Below are 25211 nucleotides of genomic sequence, written 5' to 3' on the forward strand. Positions count from 1 at the left end.
ATTTTAATTCTACAAAAATAAATCACTTTTTTTTATACATTGTCAATTTTTTAGATTTAAAAAATTAAGTTTAATGTTTGGTTCAATCTAATTTAAAAAATATATTGATTCATTTTCATTAAATTCCTAGACAATGAGAATTATTGTGATATCATCTTAAGAAAATGGATTAGAACCTAACTCAACGTTACAAAACTAACTTACAAAGTGATAATTGACAAATATGCATTAATATTTTATTCAATTTAGGTAATTATTGGTATATATTATGCTTTTAAATCTTTTTTTTTGTCACAAAAGCACTTAGTCAAGAGATAATTTCAATTTTAGTTTAATTGTTTATGTATTAGGTATTTGTTATGTTTTTCTTTGTTGAAATGTCACAAAGAAGATAATTTGGAATGCTACAAAGTTTCAACTATAATCATTACTCTAAGTTATGAAAATTCATTCAAAGTTACAAAAAATTTGTTATGAGCGAGTCAAGGTAGAAACAACATTGGAATTTGACATTTAGTCATTTAGAGCTAGCATCCTAGGCGCTTTGAGCGAGAAGAATTTGATCAAAGCTACCACAAATTCGCTTTAAGCAAGTGAAGGCAAAAAACACCCTTAAATGCACTTACATGGTCGCTCAAAGCGAACAACATGGGAACTTTGAGCGACTGAATCCAACCTGTAAGCCCATAAGAAATAATTAAACAATTATGATTTCTTAATGTCTTTGAAAGAGTTCATTTGTAATACATTATTCTTAATACAATTTTAGAGAGATTGGATAGTATTTTTGTGAGATCAACATTGTAATCATATATTACTTGAAGATTCATATAGAGTTGTAATCCTTGGTTACGAGTGTCTAAGTTTTCCATTATTGGGGATTGAGGTAACTACTTAAACTATATAATTTCTCCCTATTTATCATTCAATAAAATATTTATTTAGTTAATCATTTTTATCTTATACTTAATGTTTGTTGTGACTTGATCAATCTCATCATGATTTTGTAATTTTTTTTATCAATGTTGGGAAACCTTTTTTCAAATTTATACTTAGATAAAATACCTGTGACATTTATTATCAAGGAATTAAAATAAATTTTATCAATCAACTTTTGGTCATTGACCTTAATACAAGATTGTTTAACAAAAATTACTAAAAAATTGAGATTTTTCTTAAAGAGTCTATAATTTCGCACCTAAAGAATTATAATTGAAATATAATTATTGGTTGTCGAATTAACTATATACTTGAAATGTTAAATGAAAAATACTAAGATTTTACATAAAATAATTAGTGAGTCAATCTTTGATTTATTTTATTATTAATTAATCTTCATTATAATTTACTGTTTCATTATTATTCTATTACGTTTAAACAATTTATTTCCAAATAATATTAATTTTTTATATATTAAATAACTATAAATTCAAGTATATGTGAATTTGATACTTGCACTTTTGTCTCTCTTATTTACATCAATTACTATGCTTGTTAAATGCATATTTTAAGATGAAAATTAATCTCACTTATATATATTATTATTTATTTGTTTATAATCAATATGAGATATTAAAGAAAAATTATATGTCTTTTTAAATGTTTAAAAACTATATATAACATGAATATGCATGAATGAATTATTGTATTTTCAGTTTTGAGTATTCCAAAGTTTGAGTTTTAAGATAACCCTCCTCTAATAATATATATTTCTAAAGTGATTCCAATATGACTAAACAACCCTAATTTATTTATAAAAAAAAAGGTCATCAAACGTACTAACAATTTGTCTTAAGAAAAGAACTCGTTTGAATAAATATTTTCGAAAGCTAAAGCAATATAAGTAATTAGAAATTAAATTACATAAACCAAAAAAGATAGGTGATTTTTATAATAATAATAATTTGTTATGAATAATAATTAGTGACTTAATTAGTGGATGCCAATATTCATTATCAATCATTACCATTTATATTTCTGTTATGTATTATTCTCTTTATTGTGTAATTGTTTAGATACCACATGTACTTATAAATGGGTTACTCCTCTCTCAAAGATAATACATCAGTCAGATTCTTTTCTCCATCTCTTATTGTCTTGTTTGTTCTCTCTACTTTTTCTTCTTTTTATAACACGTTATCAGCATGATAGTCTTTCCACTATTGGTGTTGCAATTACAAGACAAAGCTATGAAGAATTTTCATGAAGAAAATCATATTTTTCAAAACAAATATTTCAAGGTTAGTTATTCATCTTCCACAATAAGAATTTTATCAAATAATTGTATTGTTTACATTGTTATGTATTGAAGTAGTCTTGAAGACACTATAGTAGTCCTGAAGACACTATTAAATAAAAAAATATTATACATCCTTGAAATGTGTCTAGAAGATGCTATCGAAAGAGAATATTCAATCTCTTTTAATTTATCATTATTATTATTATTATTATTTTAAATTGAATGATTCTCTGTGAATGATATGTGTTGTAAAATTTTATAATTCTCCATGAATGTTATATATATATATTCATATAACGATTTTGCAATGATCCAGAAGACATTGTCAAATTAAGAAATTTTAAGCATTTTTTTTTCTTATCGGAAGTGAGATAATTATGCAAAAATGAAAAATTAAAGGATATTTTCTCACCGGAAGTGAGATAATTGTACGACAATGAAAATAACAGAATATTTTCTCACCGGAAGTGAGATAATTATGCAACAATGAAAATAAAAGGATATTTTCTCAATGTAAGTGAGATAATTGTACGACAATGAAAATAAAAGAATATTTTCCTCATCGGAAGTGAGAAAATAATATGAAAAGTGAAAAATAAAATAAATTTCACCAGAAGTGAAAATTTTGATATAAATATATTATATTTGATCCTTTGATATAAATGAGGTCATCACCGGAAGTGAAATAATTTTGTAAATGTCATAATTATAATATTGAATGATATTTGAGGCACTTATAAATATTATGACTAATGAAGCGTGTCTTTAAGTCTATTTAGGTTTTGTGTGATTTCTTGAAAGGATTATGAGTTTTCCTACATTTGTAATTTGATATTGTTCATGATTAAATTGATTGAAATAATCAACTTTTCATGTAATTCAACTCATGTGTTACATTATTGAATCTTAAAGAGTTTGGTTTCAAATCCTATTGATATTATTTGTTTTGATAATGTTATGCGTCTATTATTTTAATTGATGGAGATATCATTAAATTATAATTTGATTGTGATTTGTACAAAAATATAGAATTTAATGAAATTATGATCAATGTTTATTTTCTCATTTTTTTCGATACAACATTTATAAGGAGAATAATTTTCCTAATTTTTAGCATTATTTTTTCTCCTTAAAGTCAACCTAACAATGACATAAATATATTTTTATTAAATGATTTTTTTTAATAAGTATAATGAGAGAGATTCACTTTTTTTTAAGAAAGACATAAACAAGTTATGATTTTCTTTTTCCAAATGAATATATGATTGTATTGTATCATTTATTTCCTAAAATAAAGTGTTAGTGAGATTTTTTAAAATTTAACTTTGTATGAAACATTTATTTGTCGATAATATACATGAGATGATATAAAAAAATTAGTGTAGATTTTGACATTTAATTGATGTCTAATGATACATAACAAGAATGTCAATTTTATAATGATTTCTCGATTTGAAAAATATACTATATTTTTCATACATCTATTTTGCTCCAGAAGTAGCAATATTTAAAAAAAAAAAAAGATTAAGAAATATCCTTAGTTGGTTTATTGTATCTTGAAGACTAAAATAAAATATTGAATTTTTTTTTTATGCAAGAGACCATTTTAACTAACATTTTTTCATTCCCTGAAGTGAATGTTCTAATGTATTAATTTTTATCTTCTCATATTCAATAATGCGAGAAATTAATGTTATATATATATGATACTACAAATATAATTGAAGGTTCCGGAAGAGCTAATATATTATTACTGAAAGAAACGATGTTGCATATTAAAAATGCATTATATGTTTCAAGGATATTCGTTTAAGTGAGTATTGGAAAAATGAAGTATTAGAAAAATTACCTGCTTTCTCTTATGGACTGTATTGCACGTATGTTAATACAGTTGAAACAAATATTATTGTAAACCAGAAGTTTACAAATCAAAATAAATTTGAGGTTTGGCATGATCGATTGGGTCATCCTGGGACTATCATGATGCGAAAAATAATTGAAAATTCATGCGAACATTTATTGAAGAGCCGGGAGATTCTTCAATCAAATATTTTTTCATGTACCGCTTGTTCCCAAGAAAAGTTAATATTAGACCATCACTAGCAAAAATTGGACATGAATTTATCTTATTTTTAGAACGAATACAAGGTGATATTTATGGACCAATACACCCCCCATGTGGACCATTTAGATATTTTATGGTTTTAATTGATGCATCAACAAGATGGTCACATGTTTGTTTATAATCAACTCGCAACCAGGCGTTTGCGAGATTATTAGCTCAACTAATTAGATTAAGAGCTCATTTTCCTGATTATCCAATTAAGAAAATTCGTTTGGATAATGCTGGTGAATTCACATCTCATGCTTTTAATGAGTATTGTATATCTATTGGAATTGATATTGAACATCCGGTAGCACATGTTCGTACACAAAATGGACTTGCAGAATCATTTATCAAACGTTTAAAACTAATTGCAAGACCATTACTCATGAGATCAAAACTTCCAATGTCAACTTGGGGGCATGCAATCTTACATGCCGCAATATTAATTCGCATCAGGCCAACAAGTTATCACAAATTCTCTCCTTTACAGTTGGTTTTTGGTGAGCAACCTAATATTTCTCATTTGAGAATCTTTGGGTGTGCTGTATATGTTCCAATTGCCCCTCCTCAAAGAACCAAAATGGGTCCTCAAAGAAGGTTGGGAATATATGTTGGGTATGAATCCCCATCTATAATAAAATATCTTAAACCATTAACAGGCGATTTATTTACGGCTAGCTTTGCCGATTGCCATTTTAATGAGTTGATTTTCCCAACATTAGGGGGAGAACAAAAATACTTGGAAAAAGATATTAGTTGGAATGAATTATCACTATCTCATTTTGATCATCGTACAAAACAATGTGAACTAGAAGTTCAAAAGATAATTCATTTGCAAAATCTAGCCAACCAATTACCAAATGTATTCACAGATCCAAAAAGGGTGACTAAGTCATATGTACCAGCAGCTAATGCTCCAATAAGAGTTGAAGTCCCTGTTGGACAATTTAATACTACAAACGAGTCACAAATACGCCTGAAGCGTGGTAGACCAATTGGTTTCAAGGATAAGAATCCTCGAATAAAAAAGGGAGCTAAAGAGAAAAATGACCAAATTGAGGATGTAAAAACTCAAAAATATTTCTCTGACATAACTAATATTCCAGTTTCAGAAGAAACTCAGGTACCTGAAATTATTGAAAATGAAGAGATCTCAATAAATTATGTAATGAATGGAATACGATGGAATCGAAATAATGTCAATATTGATGACGTGTTTGCATATAATATAGCGCTAAATGTAATAAATGATACTGAGGATCAAGTATTAAAGTCCATGAATGATTGTCGACAAAGAAATGATTGGCCAAAATAGAAAGATGCAATTGAGGCAGAATTAGACTCGCTTGCTAAGCGAAAAGTTTTTGGACCAGTACTACGTACACCAAAAAGTGTAAGACCAATTGGATACAAATGAGTTTTGTGTAAAAACAAAATGACAATGGTAAAATTGTGAGATACAAAGCAAGACTAGTTTCTCAAGGTTTTTCACAAAGACCCGATATTGATTTTGAAGAGACATTCACCTGTAGTGGATGCAAACACTTTTCGATATTTAATTAGTTTGGTTGTATGTGAAAAACTTAATTTACATCTAATGGATGTAGTTACAACATATTTATATGGCTCTCTTGATGCTGACATTTATATGAAACTCCCACAAGGATTTAATTTGCCTGACGATGCAATTTCTAGAGAAGATTATTTGATTAAATTAAATAAGTCCCTATATGAGCTAAAACAATCAGGTCGTATGTGGTATAATCGACTAAGTGAATACTTGTTACAAGAAGGATATAAAAATGATCCAATTTGTCAGTGTATATTTATTAAAAGATCTCAAAATGGATTTGTCATAATTGTAGTTTATGTAGATGACATAAACATTATTGGAACTCCAGAAGAGCTTTCAAAAGCAATAGATTGCTTAAAGAAAGAATTTGAAATGAAGGATCTAGGAAGGACAAAGTTTTGTCTAGGATTGCAAGTTGAATACTTAGAAAATGGAATTCTTGTGCATCAAGAAGCTTATATAACAAAGGTGCTTAAAAGGTTTTATATGGACAAATCACATCCATTGTGCACTCCCATGGTTGTAAGATCTTTAGATGTTAATAAAGATCCATTTAGACCCCAAGAAAATGATGAAGAAATACTTGGTCCTGAAGTACCATATCTTAGTGCTATAGGAGCACTAATGTACCTTGCTAGTTTTGTCTAGGATTGCAAGTTGAATACTTAGAAAATGGAATTCTTGTGCATCAAGAAGCTTATATAACAAAGGTGCTTAAAAGGTTTTATATGGACAAATCACATCCATTGTGCACTCCCATGGTTGTAAGATCTTTAGATGTTAATAAAGATCCATTTAGACCCCAAGAAAATGATGAAGAAATACTTGGTCCTGAAGTACCATATCTTAGTGCTATAGGAGCACTAATGTACCTTGCTAATTATACACGACCTGATATAGTATTGGCTGTTAATTTGTTAGCATGATATAGTTATTCACCTACACGAAGACATTGGAATGGAGTTAAACAAATACTTCGTTATCTTAGAGGTACAATGGATATGGGGTTATTATATTCAAATGTTTCCAAACCAAAACTAAATGGTTATGCAGACGCAGGTTATTTGTCGGATCCTCATAATGGTAAATCACAAACAGGATATTTGTTCACAAGTGGTGGTACAGCCATTTCATGGCGATCTGTAAAACAAACCATATCAGTCACATCATCTAATCATGCTGAAACTTTAGCATTACATGAGGCAAGTTGTGAATGTGTTTGGCTAAGATCTGTGATTCAACACATACGGGAAACTTGTGGTTTATCTTCTGGCAAAATGACATCGACAGTTATATATGAAGATAATGTTGCATGTATTGCACAATTGAAAGATGAATACATAAAGGGAGATAGAACAAAGCATATTCTACCAAAATTATTTTTTACTCATGATCTTCAAAAGAATGGTGATATAAATGTTCAACAAGTCCGCTCAAGTGACAACCTAACATATCTCTTTACAAAGTCACTTCCAAGAAAATTTTTTGAACAATTGATACACAACATTGGACTTCGTCGTCTTAAAGATTGTATGCATGAGGGGGAGAAATAAATATTTATGAATGATGTACTCTTTTTCCTTCACTAGGTTTTTATCCCATAGGGTTTTTCCTAGTAAGGTTTTAACGAGGCACATTCTAAATATTGGACATCCAAGGGGGAGTGTTATGAATAATAATTAGTGGCTTAATTAGTGGATGCCAATATTCATTATCAATCATTACCATTTATATTTCTGTTATGTATTATTCTCTTTATTGTGTAATTGTTCAGTTACCACATGTACTTATAAATGGGTTACTCCTCTCTCAAAGATAATACATCAGTCAGATTCTTTTCTCCATCTCTTATTGTCTTGTTTGTTCTCTCTACTTTTTCTTCCTTTTATAACATAATTATTATTATCATTAATATTAATTTTAGTTTTTGCATGAAATGTAAGCATGTACCAATTCAAAAGAAGCATGAAAATAGAAATCATGAAGTCCCGCCAATGAATGTAATAATGCAGTGCTGCTTGTTATTACCATTAAAAGAATTAAATTAGATTAAATGTCTGAAGTATCTCAGACAAGAACGATGACGTACACCACGCGCTAGTCTTACTAAATCTATAAAACTTTCTCTTGTGACCCTACACGTGTAATCACCTGCTGACGTGGCCATTCACAACTCTTCCCATTGGTTCTTACGTATCACATCTTTTTTACTTATTGGCGAGTGTCCCTATACACCTACTCACGCGAGTAGGTGAAGTTGAAAAGGTTGGTTTTTGAATTTCTTTCTGAACAACGGCTATTGCAACCTGCACCATTTTCAAAATACTTGTCCCTTTTCACCCTCTTCATAAAATATACTATTGGAGCACTCTCTCACCTTCTTCTTGGAATTATTATCAGTGTTATTTTGAGTTCAAACTTGAAAAAAGTTAAAAATTAAAATCATGCTAACACCGGGGTCTACATTCTCATCACACTCCCAACCCTACCAACGCTTTTTCTACTGAATCATCACTTTAAACTCACTTTCTCTCGGTTACTAACTAGTTTCATTTCCACCCTTTCAAGTTTGAACTTCAAAGTTCAAAACTTTGTGGAAAATGAAAATGGGAAATGTACCATGGATTTCCTTGGTGGTTTTGATGACAGTACTCATCCCTTCCTCTCTTGCACTCCCCCAGGATGGTTAGAACTATGAACCCTTTATTTATTTATTTATTTTTCTGCTTCAACATTGTGAATTTTGGGAATTTTATTCTCTCTCTCCAACTTTGCTCCTTATGTTTAAAGTTGTAAACTTTAAGCTATTTTGATTCATCTGTTAGGTCTAACGTTGTTGGAAATCAAAAGCACTTTGAATGATACTAAGAATGTTCTGAGCAACTGGCAAGAGTTTGATGAGTCTCCTTGTGCATGGACTGGTATTTCTTGTTATCCTGGTGAACAAAGAGTTCGCTCAATGTATGCAAACAACACATTCTCTTCATTCTATTGCCTACTTTTTTTCCACTTTCTCAGCTGAGTATTGCACTTTGTGTTTGTCTTATGCTCTTCAGAAATCTGCCATTCATGCAACTTGGAGGGATTATTTCTCCCAGCATTGGTAAACTCAGTAGACTACAGAGATTGTAAGGACAAAACATGTTTCCTCCTAGCATTGATTAACTTACATCTATGACTTTTTGTCACTTTTATTCCATTTAATGGCTTGCAATGAATTAGGGCACTTCATCAGAACAGCTTGCACGGAACCATTCCTAATGAACTCACCAATTGTTCTGAGCTAAGGGCGCTGTAAGTGAAATGGTTCACTCCTAATGAAATATTTAGCAGTTCCCTAAATGTTCACTGCTTTTATGTCATGCTTAATGACTGACACGTCTCATCTGATTCTGTATTGAAAGGTACTTGAGGGGTAATTATTTCCAAGGAGGCATACCATCAAATATTGGAAATCTTTCATACTTGAATATATTGTAATTCCCAATCTCTTTTTTATTTTATTTTTATTTTCTTCTCTATTCCTTTATTGTTTCTCAGCTGCATTTTAATTACTATTTAGGAATTTAATTTAATACAAAGTTTATATACAGGGATTTGTCAAGCAACTCATTAAAAGGTGCTATACCTTCCTCTATTGGCCGTCTCTCACATTTGCAAATTCTGTAAGTCAATTTAGCCTAAATTTCTGTGGCATGGTATTGATAACATCGACTTTCAGTTTATGCTGATCCTCCTTGTCTTAGGAACTTGTCTACCAATTTCTTTTCCGGAGAAATTCCTGATATTGGAGTATTAAGCACCTTTGACAAGAATGCGTATGTACTCTTTCCTTATAAACCCTTGTAGTTTAGCTGATGGAGTGATGATACATTATAACCGCTGGACCTAACAGGATTAGAATTCTAACAACTACGGTATTTGCTCTTATAATTATGATTCAGACTTCTTATGCATTATAGTAGGACACTAAGCTAATATCTTCACAAGCTAAAACTATATTTGTCGTGATTTTTGAATCATTAGAGTCAAATAATAGTGTGTGATTAATTGTAAATTATTTGAATGGTAAAAAATGTGGAGCAAAGATTTAAGTTGTTGTCTCATGTTTGATTACTGAACATGCCACTTTTTATATAATTCTTGCATGTTAGGAAATTGAAAAACAAAATTACATGTTGTGAATTGTGTTTTTGAAGTTTTTTGACTCTTAGAGTTAGTTCTTGTTATTACAGATAGCAACTGGTTGCTCTGATTGAACATTGATATTGAGAACTCACTTTTCTTCAACACCACATGAATCTTTGATTTTTCTTGTTTTTCCCATATCAATCTGTTATTTTGTTTATGAATGTGTTATGCACAGCAGGTTGATTTTATTATATTTGTACTTGTATTTACAAATTCATTGCATGTTGATAGGTTTATTGGCAATTTAGATCTTTGTGGGCGGCAAGTCCAAAAGCCATGTAGAACATCCTTTGGTTTCCCTGTGGTGCTGCCACATGCTGAAAGTGATGAAGCTGCTGGTAAGTCATATCCTTGGATTTGATTTCTAAATGCTATCTGATTTACTGGGCTTATATACATATTAAAGAATCTTGATTCACATTTGTATGGCAATCATTAACATTTCATTATATGCAGTCCCTGCCAAAAGGTCTACTTCACATTACATGAAGTGGGTGCTAATTGGTGCAATGGCAACTACGGGTCTTGCACTTGTCATGATTCTTTCATTTCTCTGGACCCGTATGTTATCAAAGAAGGAACGAGCCGCGAAGAGATACACAGAAGTCAAGAAACAAGTTGATCCAGAAGCAAGTAAGAAGAGTGGTTTTTCAAACTTAACAAGTTCCTATTTAGTACTAGAAGGAAAAAAGAAAAGAAAATCTCTTCTGTTTCTATAAATGCTAACATAATCTTTAACAGGCACAAAACTTATTACCTTTCATGGTGATCTGCCATACACATCATCTGAGATCATAGAGAAGCTGGAGTCTCTTGATGAAGAGGATATAGTAGGATCAGGAGGATTTGGTACTGTTTACCGAATGTTGATGAATGATTGTGGTACATTTGCTGTTAAACGTATTGATCGAAGTTTCGAGGGCTCTGATCAAGTGTTTGAAAGGGAACTAGAGATCTTGGGAAGCATCCAGCACATAAATTTAGTAAATCTGCGTGGTTACTGCAGGCTTCCTTCGTCCAGGCTCCTTATCTTTGATCATTTGGCCTTAGGCAGCTTAGATGATCTCTTGCATGGTATGATTCATTTTAATATGCACTGAACTATGAATAACTGCTTTCTTGGAAATTAGAGCATTCTACAACATGCAATTTTGATGCGAATCATAGGCTGTCCTTTTAGTGTACTCTCAAGCCAGTAAGTTTTATCATTTCAGTGCACAAGCCTGCTGCTGGATACAGTGAAACTGAGCTTGGCAAGTGGCAAGAATTAAATTAATCAGTGATTAGAAGCAATGAGCAAGAATACTAAGAGCAACAATTACATTTAATGTGTTTGGTTCAATTTAATCTGGAGAAATAATTGCTTATTTTTTCTAACTTCCTAAGAGAGCTTTTTAAAAATAAGTGATTATTTCTTAAAATATGTTTGTTTTTAAACATGCACTTTAGGTAACATAAGTGATTTAAAGTTTCTGTATCATTAATTAGAGTTCCAAAACGTGCAAGAAAATGTGACCTATGATTTAACCAAAACTTCATACAAATTTAAATTTGATGGGAAAATTCTAGAAGGGTAGGAACTAGGAGGTATAAGTATATTGTATATTTATAATAACTCGTCCTTTAGTTGTGCAATTTTCTAATTGTTCAGCAATCCTTTCTTCAGAAAATACTGAACAACGGCGACGACTGAATTGGACTGATCGCCTAAAGATAGCTCTTGGTTCTGCCCGGGGTTTGGCATACTTGCACCATGAATGCATTCCAAAAATTATTCATCGTAACATAAAGTCCAGCAACATCCTCCTTGATGAAAACATGGAGCCACATATTTCTGATTTTGGTCTTGGAAAGCTTTTGGTTGATGAAGAGGCACATGTTACCACAGTGGTTGCTGGTACATTTGGTTATTTGGCACCAGGTATGTATTTAGCACTTCTGGATACTTGCAGCGTAACCCTTTCTTTTGGTCCTTTGGGTGCAAAGAAGTCACATTCTTGGTAGTTCCAGATGACCCTATGATAAATGTGTTAAAAGAGTGGCAGAAACATTTGCTAAATAATAACTATGTCAAAAAGTACATGTTAAATTGTTAATAATTCAATAATATATCAAAAGGATTTCTAAAGGGAAACAACTGAATGAGTGATGGTTATGTGAACCAGAGTATCTACAAAGTGGGAGAGCAACTGAGAAGTCAGATGTATATAGCTTTGGAGTTCTGTTACTGGAACTTGTAACCGGAAAGAGGCCTACGGATCCTTCCTTTGTGAAAAGAGGTTTAAATGTTGTTGGTTGGGTAAGCTCAAGTCTTAACTCACTAGTAACACATGAAAGTTTTTCAAACATAATGTAGTAAACTTTGTGCAATTATTTGCAGATGAACACATTAGTGAGAGAAAACAGATTGGAAGATGTGGTAGACAAAAGATGCAATGATGCAGATGCAGGAACTCTTGAAGTGATTCTTGAGCTGGCAGCAAGATGCACCGATGGAAATGCAGATGATCGTCCATCAATGAACCAGGTGTTACAGTTGTTGGAACAAGAGGTCATGTCTCCTTGCCCAAGCGAGTTTTATGAGTCTCATTCAGACCACTAAATGACAAAAGTAATGATGCTATCCTGGATGTCATTGCTAGTTCCACTGCACCTTTTCTGTGTGTTCCTTTCACTTTGTAGATTGTTTTGTAGCAAAGGTGCTACAACCCCAACCCCTTGTGAATAGATTTCTCATTTATCTTACGAACCACTTCTTGTCCCCTTCAACAAGTAACGGGACAACTTGGATATTGCAGTGGGTTTTTGTATTTGGAATGGCCTCCATTCTAGCTATGAAATGTTACAACTCTTAGATTTTCTTCAACTGGGTTTTGATTTTGGTTAAAATATCTTTTTCCGATTTCACTTATTTTCTCTTTTAGTCATTAAGTTTAAAATAGACCTTTTTAATTTTTATATTTATCTTTTTTGATGTATTTTGGTTCCTATTGTTATTTTTTATTTATTTATATTGTTTGTGTGAGTAACATTAACTTATTTAATTTACTTAGAATTTAATTTGGAGTAATTTTAGAAGAAAAAAAATTCACATCAGAAACATGTTAAAGACATCTATCATATCAACACAAAAGAAATAGTGTTATAAAAAGAAATTAATGACAGATTAAAAATAAAAATAAAAACTAAAGTTATATATTTTAAAATATAAGAAGTAAAAATTAAAATATACTCAAACCAATGTGTCAGTTGTGAGTGGGAGTGGGGTCTACTATTAAAATGTTATCTTTTTAATCTTTTTAATATCATTTGCAATAGAGTTGCTTATAAGTAATTTCTTGTGCCACATTACTACTATATTAATTCTGTTTTATTTTATAGGTTGATTAAATTTTAGCAAAATTATTTGTAAAAATAATTTTACTAAAATTTAAGTAACTCATAAAGTGGACCAGAGCTGATTTGTATGATAACTTTCTCTTTGTATGATTATATAATATAGGTAGGGATATAAATTCATGTCACCGCCACCGAGGTTTTGCTGAAACGAACAAAATTTTCTTTAATAAACCTTGCCTCGGAAAGTTGCGCTAGTCTTTAAAATCTCATGCAAATTGTTTGAAAGTCGGCACCACTTACTTAGCTTACTACTTACTAGCATCTCATGGTATCAGTTTTTTAAAATGTAATAAACGCTTATTGAGATTGAATGATGGTGAAAAAAAATTATATTGTTTGCACTTTTAATTTATTCTGTTATATTTAATTTATTCTAATTTAGTATTGAACTTTTATTTTGGAATTAAAAATACCAACATTATGTTATGAAAAATTAACAAAAAAAAAAACTAATTATTTCCAAGAAGAAAAATGAAAGATCTCAAACTTGGGCTAATAATAGTCATGATTTGAGAAAACCCAAGTAAGAGAGGATCGGTCCACAAAGTGATAGTTGGAGTACCAGTGGTGGTGGATGAGATAAGATTTCGTCTTGTTTGGTTGTCTTCTACTTTGTAGGGTGGGTTTTAAAAATTTAATGCAAAAGTTATAGGTTGTTAGAGTATTGAAATTAAAGTATTATTAAGGACAGAAAAATAAAACGTGGCTTTCATGTTCCGTTGTTCTTGATGTGCGACCCTTGGCCCTCTTCAAAGGCTTATTCCTGTTTCGACCCTCAAACGGCCGTTACTTTCCAACTGTCCTAACGTGACCCATTTGATAGAGGGACTTTGAGAATTTAAGAGCTCAATCAAAGATTGAAGGGTTCAGAAATGAGTCAAATGTCATCTGGAATTGTTTGTGGTGGCAACATGGGCACCACCTATATGCTCCCATTATCATTGCCAACATCATCTTCATTTGCTTCCTTGTGTTTTAACAAACGCAAGGAGCTGGTGTTGGATTATTGGGCACATAGTAATAGTAATCATAAATATGTACTTAAAGGAAGGAGAAGAGGAAATTGGATTGTGGCATCAAGCAACGTTGCTTCACCATCCATATGGGATGATTGGAAACCTCTCAAAGCCCCTTCTACTCCTTCCCTCAGTGACATTCTTTGGCCCTCAGCTGGTTAGTTTCCTCCTCTCTTTATTTGTTTCATTAGAATTCATAATTTATATGGAACCACCCACTTTAGGATCTTCCTAATTATTGCACTTATATTAGGTATAAGTATGTATTTATATAAATTTGATGAGATTTAAATGTTTTTCCTTTTAATTAAAAAAAAAAAACAACAGGGGCATTTGCGGCAATGGCAATATTGGGAAAGGTGGATCAGTTAGTAGCACCAAAGGGACTCTCAATTGCATTTGCTCCTATGGGAGCTGTTTCTACTGTTCTCTTTGCCACACCCACTGCCCCTTCTGCCCGGGTATGAACTATGAAATAACCAATTCAAATTAGTAATTATCATCAATTGAGTGTCTAAATTTTGTTCAATATTAGGTAAAATGCTTCACTTTTCAACTGCCATAAACACTTACAAACTTTAATTTTGGACTAATTATAAGAGTATGTTTAGATACAAATTAGAAAATTGAGTTTTTCTAAAAAAAAATAATAACAAAAAAAAACTCTATTTTTTCAACAAAGAATCCCTCGATAGCTCTCAAAAACTTGTATCCAAAAAGACTTTAAATCCAAATTCCAAAACAATTGATTAGACTCTTCTTTACCACTAGAGAGTCGGTCTGGTGACAGATGGTTCAAGTAAATTGCATGACAAACTAATTCATAACTTGTTTTGGTAGAAAACTTTGAAAGGCCAAAAATAATGCTCTCTCATGACCATGCTATTGTTATGCATATGTTTATGTATTCTAATGTTCTCTCATTATCTTAATTCCTGGGAACTAAATCACCCTCGCATGTGATTATGCAGAAGTACAATATGTTCATGGCACAAGTAGGTTGTGCAGCAATTGGTGTTTTGGCATTGACAATTTTCGGACCTGGATGGCTGGCCAGGAGTGCAAGCATCGCGGCTTCAGTTGCTTACATGATTTGCACCAGCTCCCTTCATCCCCCAGGTACTTTTTCTTCAATGTTACTTATCTTTTGAATGGAGTCATTAAGCTACTATGTTGGCTAGTTAATGTTATATTCCAATGATATGTACAGCCGCTAGCTTGCCATTGCTTTTCATTGATGGTGCTAAGTTCCACCACTTGAATTTCTGGTATGCTTTGTTTCCGGGGGCAGCATCATGCATTCTGCTTAGTTTGGTGGTAAGTAATCTAGTGTACCTGTAGCATCCATGCCCCCAAAAACGAGTTTCTCATTTCATGAATTCATGTTTTCTAATTGGAAGATCCCAAATATTTTTTCAGCAAGAGGTGGTTGTATACTTGAAGCACAACTTCAAATTTTGACCACGGCACTGCACATTGATACATATCTTCTGCTATCTCTGCGAATTTAATTTGCTGAAGGGCCAAGAAGAGCATTCTTTGATCAGAATCATAATTGTAAGTAGAGAGCACCCCCAACCAAAAATAAATTTGTCCTGGATTTTACATCATGAAGCAAGGCCAAAAATGGAAATTAAATGGATTTTCATAGTTGCAGCATATATAGTATTGGTCTTGCAATGATTTGACAATAATGATTTGTAAACATTGTACATCAATTTGTGCCTCCTATTTAGGCACAGTTGACAGTCCAAAGCCATTTTTATACATGTAACTATGTAAGCGATCTAAGTCATCAAAGGCGGGAGCAAAAGTGGAGTAAAATAGTGACAAATAAGAAAATAACAGATATCACATTATCTAAAAGCATCACCTGTTGCATCAGTAACGTTAATGCCTGCTGAATTTTTTATCTCTGCTAAGGAAGCCAGAGTATTTATGTCTTGTTTCATTCTTGGAAAGCGAGTGATTGGGCCAACATGGGAACGCCAAACATAAGAGTAGCTCCAATAACGTTAATGCCATGTAATACTAATGCATCCTCATCTGCGTAATTAATGACGTCCTAATTATGGACTTAATGGAAACCCTCATGTGAGCTAGTCCAAACTCCAAAACCCAACAATCATTAGAAGTAAAAAAAAGAGAGGAGATTATTCACACGTACCCTTTAGGCCTTCAATATCAATGACATTACGGAATTATGAAGGCTTACCTATGTTTCTTTTGCGTTTTTTTTCCAGGGATATTATCTCTAATAAATTTATATAAGAAGAAAATAACATCGTCCATGTGTGCATACATAACATTTTATAATTGGATAGTGTCGTACAACTCTAGTTTTTTTTTTTTTTTTTTTAATTATACATAGATCATAAGCGTCTTTCAGACTTTCATTATAAGTAATCACTAAAATTCTTTCTTAGAGTATTTAATACCGTTGTATATTTAGGACTAGAACTGAAACTTGAGACCAATAATCAAGCAAAAACAACTTTGTATTAATTGATCTACTCTAGTTGTGTATAAATTATTTACACTAAAAATAGAATTTTGATTAATGTGAATATAAAGTATTGTTGTATCTTGAATTGGGTAATGCCAAATGGCAACCGAGAGTGGTGGAAATCGTTATCCGATACCCGTGCAAATTGAACAGAAGCAAAGCAGAAGAAGAGTTGAATGATAAAGCTAGAGGGTCCCACAAACAAGAACCCACTAAGGCAACTTGAGCCCCCGTGGCATGGTCTCCTAAAAGTTGAAACACACGACACATAAAACTGGCTTTATTTATTTGGGACACCTGCAATTGGCACATATTGACTAAACAACGTTGCTGAGGGAAAACGGGTGTTGTTTGATTCTGTTCTCTTGCGCAAAAATGGGTGGTTGGTGTTAAGGTTCGTGAACGATATCGGATTCTGTAATGTGCCAAGTGTTTGTGATGTTACGTTCTTAAAGTTGGATCTTAAACATCACTCATTCACTTCTGTGTTTGTAATTGCACAATGCTCCATTAGTATTTATTTAATGTCTCAAATAGTAATAGTAATATCGCAGGCGCAGCCCTCGTTATAGGTCAAAAAATTCAACGATTAGGGTCTCATTTCTCAAGTGAAATTTGTCTCTACAACGACTTCGTGAAACACTTGTTTGTATATCTATACGCATTATTTAGTGTGTCTAAAGGCTAAAGCACAAAGCTGATAATGCGATGTATTAGGATGATGCACGAACGACAGGGGGAGCCCGCGGATAATGGATCAACATGAATGTTGACGTTAATGGATAGAGTTTGTGTGAAATATTAAAATATTTGTCTTTGAAATTTTTTTATATATAAATATGCAACTCTTTCCTTTTTACCTTGTGTTTAATTAGTTGAGTGTTGATTTAACACAAGTTATTGCAAATTTTTTAGTACTGAGTCTAACTCTTATGGATAAAAAAATAAAAATCGAGTGTCAAATACATGTAACGTGGATCAATCTTTAAGATTAAATTACTTGCTTGTGCTTAGATCCAAGATTTTAACATGAATATATAATTAAGTAAACGTGTATCATGGAAATGGAACCTAATACATACTTTTTCCTTTTTCAAATTATATATGAAGACTCTAATTTTTTTTATATAAAAAATTGTAGTCTTATAATAATTAGTCAATATATATATATATATTACATTGGACATCTCAACTTAATGGAGTTGATTGAATGCAATAAAACAATCTTGTGTATGACAAGTTAAAGATTTAAATCTCTACTTTTTTTTTTTTTGATGAAGTAAATATAAATCTTTTGCAGGTATCCTTTGAGTCATGAGAGGTTTCCTGAAATTGGAACAGTTCATGGTGAAGGCCTCTGTCAACACGACTATGCATTAATTAGCTTATAATTCATTTAAGTAAGTTATTTTTTTATATTAAAATATAAATTTTTGATAAATGAAATCACCCTTTTCAGCTTCTAATGTTTTTTTTAAGTAGGAAGTAATTACCAATTATATCAATTATTAGTGTGTGTTTGATTTTCCTATAAAACTCACAAAATTACGTTGAACGAAAAAATAAAAAAAAATGTTATTTTTTTATTTAATATTTTAAAATATTTTTTTCAACAAAACTTAAGAATAAAATAAACATATCCTTAACCTCTTAAGAGAATTCTACTATATATATATATATATATTAGTAAGATTTTTCTTTCTAATCACATTGTTTTCTACCCACAAATGTTAAGTGCACCAACTATATAACTTATAATTATTTTCTTTTCTTCTAGGTAATAAAAAATCTCCTTTCTTCATAAAAAAATTATGCTTTAATATTAATTATACTATTTGTTTTAAATATTACATTCTATTTTTATTTTAAATAACATTTATCATCTTTAATAAAAATAATTAAACTTTTATTTCACGTCAACTAGTTAAATAATTAATTTTATCAAACACTCACAATTTAATAAAAACTTAAATATATTTTTTACTCGATGAATGAGTTTTGTTTTTGGTCCTATTAAAATTAATATTTTTTTTATCCTTTTAAAATTTAAAATCATTATTTTTTCTCAATTAATGATTATTTTGAGTTAGATATGTAATATTTACTTTAGAAATTTAGAAGAGGCCCACATGATAACACCAACAAGTTATTTGTTAAAGTAGTGCTATATTTGATTTTCTTATGCAAGGTCTCATGTTTAAGTTTTGTAGATAAAAAAAACCTGATTGAAAAAAGAAATCTTACTATAAGTAATCAATCAGATTTCTTGACAAAAATTAGTATTGATGAAGTTGATAGATTTTTCGCACAAATGACATTGTTATAAAATATATATATATATATATATATATATATATATATATATATATATATGTGTGTGTGTGTGTGTGTGTGTGTGTGAACATGTAAGAAGTTAACAAACGTTACATAATAGTAAGGATAAAAATGATAATTTTATATTTTAAAATATAAAAAATTTATAAAGATTAAAATTAAAATTTACTTATTTTATAAGATTTAAAAATATATTTATCATTTAATAAATTAAGAGCATTTGTCTAATATATTTAAGCATTAAAATTAATTTTTAAACTTTTAACAAAGTTTGGAATTATGTACTATGTTTAACATATAGTTACTAATCTTACAATATATAATTTTATGTTTAATTCAACCTTTTAAAATTGATTTATAAAATAAAAATTGTTTTTTACTTATATATTTTATCCAACTTATATGATATGATGAATATTATTATACATTTATATATTTTTTAAATAAGTTAGTCTTAACAATCATTATATAATAATAAAAATCTACAATAATAATTTGTTTTTAAAGGATAATGACAAAAACAAAATTATCAAGAGTAAAATTAAAACTCATTTATTTTGTAAGAATTAAAAGAATATTTAAATATTTAATAAATTAAGAGCTTTTTCTAATGTCTTTAAGCTTAAGATTATTTTTTTAACTATTAACTAAGTTTGAAATTATTTTTGTTAAAGATGATCATTATAGTCTCTATTCACGTGCAATATGTAGTTACTAATCTTATAATGTGAAGTTTTAGATTTAACTTAATTTTATAAAATTAATTTATAAGATGAAAGTTGTCTCGACTTATATATTTTATCCAACTTATAAGGTAAAAATTGCCTCTTATTTTAATAATTTATATCTCGACTTAATTTTAATCGATCTAAGATTAATTTTTTTTAATACAACTTTTATATCTAACATTATAAGACTTGATACATAAATAAATGATAATTAATAGTTTTTAATAGATTTAAGTTAAACTTTGGTATCTTCTTAATAGATTTTGACTCTAACTAATTAAATCTTAACATTAATTAATCTTTAACCAATTTATTTTAAGAAAAAATGATGATAGAGAATAACACTTCCTCTTTGTGTAGTGCATTTATATACATTTCTTTCAATGTGTTTACAATGAAAAATTGAATGACTGAGGCTATTATGGGTGTGACCTTGCCACAACATTTTAGTTCTTTAGTAATGTTTACTTACATTTATTAAAATATTATTATAAATTGAGTAAATAGATTATTTTACAACGTTTTGTTCTAAAAAAATTTACCATGGATAAAGTAACATTTTTATATCAATATTATCTTTTCTAATAGTTTTCAAAATTAAAGTTTCACATCGAGTAAAAAAATGTTACATAAAAAATATACTTCTTTAACTTCCAATTGCTCATTAAAATTAAAGTCTCATATCAAATAAGTGAATGATATATAAAGAATATATATAAACATAAAGTGATATTTGTGAAACCCCGCAGCCCACTCCCTCTCCTCCTTTCCTTTCTCACTTCATCCCCATTCACTCTCACTTTGTTTTGTTCACTCTCTTGCCTCCATTTTCATTTTCCTCTATTCCTTGCTCTCTGAAGGTGCTGAGTAGGTGTTTGGATTGCTAGCTGAGAACGCGGACTTTCCCTTCTCCATTCAAGCTTCATCTTCTCTTTTCTCCTTCCCGGAAGCTCGGAATTTCTTCACCGAGGTAAGGGAAGCTAGGATTTTGTGCTGGTTGTTTGTTGAGTGAGTTGGAAACTCACGGATTGTTTGATTTTCAAAGATTATGAGCTGTTTTGATGAAAATGTGTTTTTCGGGGTTTCGGGGTTTTGGTGAATATTTGGGGATTTTGGTGTGTTTGTGGTTGCATGCTGAAAATGAGTTGGTTTTCTTGTTGTTTGATGAAAATGTGGAGTTTTGAATGGTGTGCATGTGCTTGGGCTGTTGGATTTTTTGCAGGATTTGGGAAAATTTTTGAACTTGGAGGGTTGCAGCTTGGTAGCACACCGGGCGTAGTTCTTGGCGCCGGGCGCGTGACCATCAGAGGGCTCTATTGGGCAAGCTCGCCAGGCGCAAGGTTGTGTGCGCCGGGCGAGCTTGAGAATGTTAGCCTCTAGATGGCCCACGCCGGGCTTGGTTGGACTGCGCTGGGCGCGATATCAGGAAGTAACTTAGCTTTTTGGGTTCTTGTATGGCACCGGGCGTGACTATGTCTTGCCAGGCGTGAAGACTCCTTGGGAGTCTCTGCCAGGTGTGGCGCTGGGCGCAATTGGTATTCGTCAGGCATGAGACCTTGGGGAGGTCTTTGCCTTTCTTGCGCCGAGCGCAGGTTTGGCACACCGGGCGTGTGAGGCTCTTTGGAGTCTCTACCTCCTAGCACGCCGGGCGCAATTGGAATTGTGCCGGACGCGTTTGAGCCTTGGAACTCTCTGGTTGGGCCACGCCGGGCGCGGATGTGTGTTTCTTTAATATGCTGATAGATGTTGATATATGTTGATGTCTGCTGAGTTAAGTTGCTGAATGTTGTTAAGCTGATTAATGATATTGCTGTGCTGTGAGATGTTTATGCTGAATTATGATGTTTAAGCTGTGCGATATAAAGTTGAGCTGTGTTGTATGTTGTATTGCTGTTAATGTTGTTATGTTGTGTTGTGCTGCATGCTGATATAAACTGTTGTAGGTTGTAAGGTTAAGCTGTTGTAGGCCGTAAGGCTGAGCTGTTGTAGGCCGTAAGGCTGAGTTGTTGTAGGAGATCTCCGAGCTGATATGCGTGACGACGCATTGTTTGTTTAACGTTGTTTTGGCTGAATGATGTGCGATGTATGCTATGATGTGTTGTATGCTGATTCATGCTAAATTTAATGAAATACTGATAGTTGTAGTTGTTGATAGTTTTGTATTTATATATACATATGCTGATTCTTTTCACTAGCTTACCCTTGTTGTTTCCATGTGGTTTAGACTGCAATGATCATACTGTGTATGGGAGCAGAGCAAAGATAGGTTGGTGTCTAGAGGCAGGTTTGCAACTAGCAAATGGAGTGGATACTGATATTTTGCTGTTGTGACTACTTAGTGTAGCATTGCTGGATGTATTTTATATATTTGGATTTTTGAGCCCCAGACTAGACATGTGTGTATATACTTTATATTTATATATGTATGCTCTATTCTATGTGGTACTGTGTGGTTGCTATGTGACGGCCAGACGAGTCGTTACAATATTTAAGATAAATAAACATTGATATTTGATATAAATTTGATAGTGATTAACTAAAGATGTTTTCAACCTTAAAAAACTTGTATGAGATTAAAAAACATAAAACATAAATGATAGTAACATCTATATTAAAATTAATGATTATTTTGTAAAATTAACTAAAATTTAATAACATTATTAAAATGTTACAAAAATATTACATTAAAAATATTTAAAAATATTTTCTAATCATCTAAAAATATTATAAAAAATTTTCAGTAACATAAATTATATATAACATTTAATAATATATAACAAAAATAAATTAATAATATTTATACACAATTAAGTAAAAAAAAACTTTTTGTTATTATTATTATTATATATATATATATATATATATATATATATATATATATATATATATATATATATATATATATATATGAGTAAGAGCACACTGTCATGAAGCACCGGCAAACATTGTTAGTGGGTCCAACGAAAGCAACTTAAACGTGTAATGACACGTTTAAGTTTAAGGTTAAACGTGGGAATAATTTTGAACATTTAATTTTTATTATCATTCACAAGTTACATTATAATATATATAATTAAATTACTAACAAATTAAAATTGTTATTTATTTATTTATTAGAAAGCAATTTATTTATAAAAAAAAAAAAGCTTTATAAATAACCTGCCAATTCAATACGGATTTGTTGTCTCTCATTCTGATTCGTATTTGCATTGTACCGCTATCTCTTTACTGTTACTCTTCAATCTTCCTTTGTATGAAAATATATGAATCATGAATGCTTGCTTTCCCTATGTGCAATGTCACTATCTTCCTCTGTTTCGTAACTAGTTTAAATTTTTTGAATGATTGGATTCAAACATTGATTTGTGACTGATCGTGTTGCATCCCTGAATCATATCCACACCTATTATCAATCATATTACTCTTCTTTTTCTTCATATCATAAAATAAATAATGCACCACATATCAATGCCAGAGGTGTCACTCCTGGCCTTCCGTCTTGTCATGTGTTTTGATTCCTTTCCTTTTTTCGGTGAACGTTATGATTCCATTTTTTCCTCTATAAATTTTCAACCAAGATGAATCTATCTGTTTCTATAAATACAAGCTATTTAAAAATATCTATCCATGAAATTTATAATTTTTGACTACGAGATCTATTATGTACGACTGTACCCAAAACTAAATCATAAAAAATGTATTAAATTGGCATAGTTTTATGTTTGCATTAAGAAACATTTTTATATTGAAGCCTACATACATTGTACTGTGCTCCTATTTAGCGTATTAATCATGCTTATCTTTTGGGTGGGAGTGATTATTATTATTATTATTATTTGTAAATAATTATAAGATGAGGAGAGATATTTTATTTTACGAGTTTAATACGATCACAGAATAAAAGACACGTCTGAAGAGAGGTCAACGTCGGGTGGGGTCCACCATGACGTGTAGATTCCACTGCGGAGTTTGCTTGGGACATTGGCTGTGGTTGCTCTTGAATCTCTTGATTTTGCCTTTTTTTGTTTGACTCCAGAAAAAAAAAGGTGGCACGTGGCCAGATCGTGGGCGTACACGTGATGGCGATCGGGTTAAGGCCCTGTGTGGTGGGGTTGACCTGGTTGGTAGGAATCGTAAGTTTGCGTTGGGAGGATGGCGTGTGGCATCTTGTGAATGGACCTTTCTGGGAACGCCGTAAAGCATGGACCTTTCCTCACGCAATTTCCATCCAAACAGGGATTAAACTAATTAACACCACCAGCGGTGAACAACAACATGTTGTTGACCCTTAATGCAAGCATTCTCAGCCACGAATATCAATTATAGTACTCGTAACGTGCTATTGTGAATTGTCTCACCTGGGTTAGTGTTCTAAATAATCATATTCATTACCATCATCACTAGACCCCTAATTTTGACACGGATTTCATATACCTTTTTTTTTTTTTTTTTCTTTTTTTTCTTCTTCAAATATGAATATTTTTAACCATGTAAACAAACTACAGTCATCTTTACCAAAAAAAAAAACTACAGTCACGCAATCAATAATAAATTTTTGTGATTACGTGGTTATAGTTCATGCAATCATAATATAAAGGATTTTTATATGATTATCTAATTATAGACTGTTATATATAATGAGTTTATTGATTTTCACAGTAATTGCTTTAAATATATATTTAATATCTTTTTAATGCTTAACGAATATAATAGTAAAAATTCAACAAATATTACTAACAATAAAAGGAAGAAAAACATCATAATTAATGTGAAACAGTTAAAAACACAAAAGATTAAGATTTTTTTTTCATTATCCGTCATGCATTTATATCTTATTTTAATTTTAAATATCAATTCTTTCTTACGCTAATTTTCCCCTTTTGTCGCTCCCCTGCCTATAACTTCGGTGGATATAATGAAGATCCTATTATTCCTTAAAATATTCGTTAGTTTTTACATGATTATGTGAGTTGTGTCATTTATTATTTTCATCGAGATTATAAATTCTTGATTTTATTTCAATTTTTTTTCTTGTTTTATACTCAAGAGATTCAGCGACACCTCTTCAAGTTTATTTATTTATTTTTAATTTGGGTCTATACATATTTTTCATCAAAT

General features: G+C 31.0%; 2 protein-coding genes across 2 annotated transcripts; both read left to right on the forward strand.

Moving 5' to 3' along the window:
- The first annotated feature begins 8378 nt into the window (after positions 1 to 8378).
- On the forward strand, positions 8379 to 12976 carry LOC109807523 (Leucine-rich repeat protein kinase family protein). Its single transcript, XM_020370064.3, has 13 exons — positions 8379 to 8604; positions 8745 to 8880; positions 8976 to 9047; positions 9142 to 9213; positions 9324 to 9395; positions 9513 to 9584; positions 9666 to 9737; positions 10342 to 10448; positions 10567 to 10743; positions 10852 to 11184; positions 11777 to 12031; positions 12276 to 12409; positions 12491 to 12976. The coding sequence occupies exons 1-13, from the start codon at positions 8520 to 8522 to the stop codon at positions 12710 to 12712; spliced, it is 1809 nt and encodes a 602-aa protein (XP_020225653.1). The 5' UTR covers positions 8379 to 8519; the 3' UTR covers positions 12713 to 12976.
- Positions 12977 to 14225: 1249 nt separating this feature from the next.
- On the forward strand, positions 14226 to 16391 carry LOC109807525 (Integral membrane HPP family protein). The gene is made up of 5 exons (XM_020370065.3): positions 14226 to 14682; positions 14853 to 14986; positions 15497 to 15644; positions 15736 to 15842; positions 15945 to 16391. Exons 1-5 carry the CDS (start codon positions 14382 to 14384, stop codon positions 15984 to 15986), a joined length of 732 nt encoding a protein of 243 aa, XP_020225654.1. The 5' UTR covers positions 14226 to 14381; the 3' UTR covers positions 15987 to 16391.
- The last annotated feature ends 8820 nt before the right edge of the window (positions 16392 to 25211 follow it).

This window comes from Cajanus cajan, chromosome 5, assembly GCF_000230855.2.
Source record: "Cajanus cajan strain Asha chromosome 5, NIPB_CcT2T_4, whole genome shotgun sequence".
Taxonomy (NCBI): domain Eukaryota; kingdom Viridiplantae; phylum Streptophyta; class Magnoliopsida; order Fabales; family Fabaceae; genus Cajanus; species Cajanus cajan.

What these genes read in the sequence shown, in the direction of transcription:
- LOC109807523 (XM_020370064.3), top strand. Translation starts at nt 8,520, where the DNA reads ATGAAAATGGGAAATGTACCATGGATTTCCTTGGTGGTTTTGATGACA. An exon ending in CTCTCACATTTGCAAATTCT is followed by an intron (nt 9,585 to 9,665) that starts GTAAGTCAATTT and finishes TCCTTGTCTTAG; the next exon opens with GAACTTGTCTACCAATTTCT. An exon ending in AGCACCTTTGACAAGAATGC is followed by an intron (nt 9,738 to 10,341) that starts GTATGTACTCTT and finishes GCATGTTGATAG; the next exon opens with GTTTATTGGCAATTTAGATC.
- LOC109807525 (XM_020370065.3), top strand. Translation starts at nt 14,382, where the DNA reads ATGAGTCAAATGTCATCTGGAATTGTTTGTGGTGGCAACATGGGCACC. An exon ending in CCACTGCCCCTTCTGCCCGG is followed by an intron (nt 14,987 to 15,496) that starts GTATGAACTATG and finishes GTGATTATGCAG; the next exon opens with AAGTACAATATGTTCATGGC. An exon ending in GCATTCTGCTTAGTTTGGTG is followed by an intron (nt 15,843 to 15,944) that starts GTAAGTAATCTA and finishes ATATTTTTTCAG; the next exon opens with CAAGAGGTGGTTGTATACTT.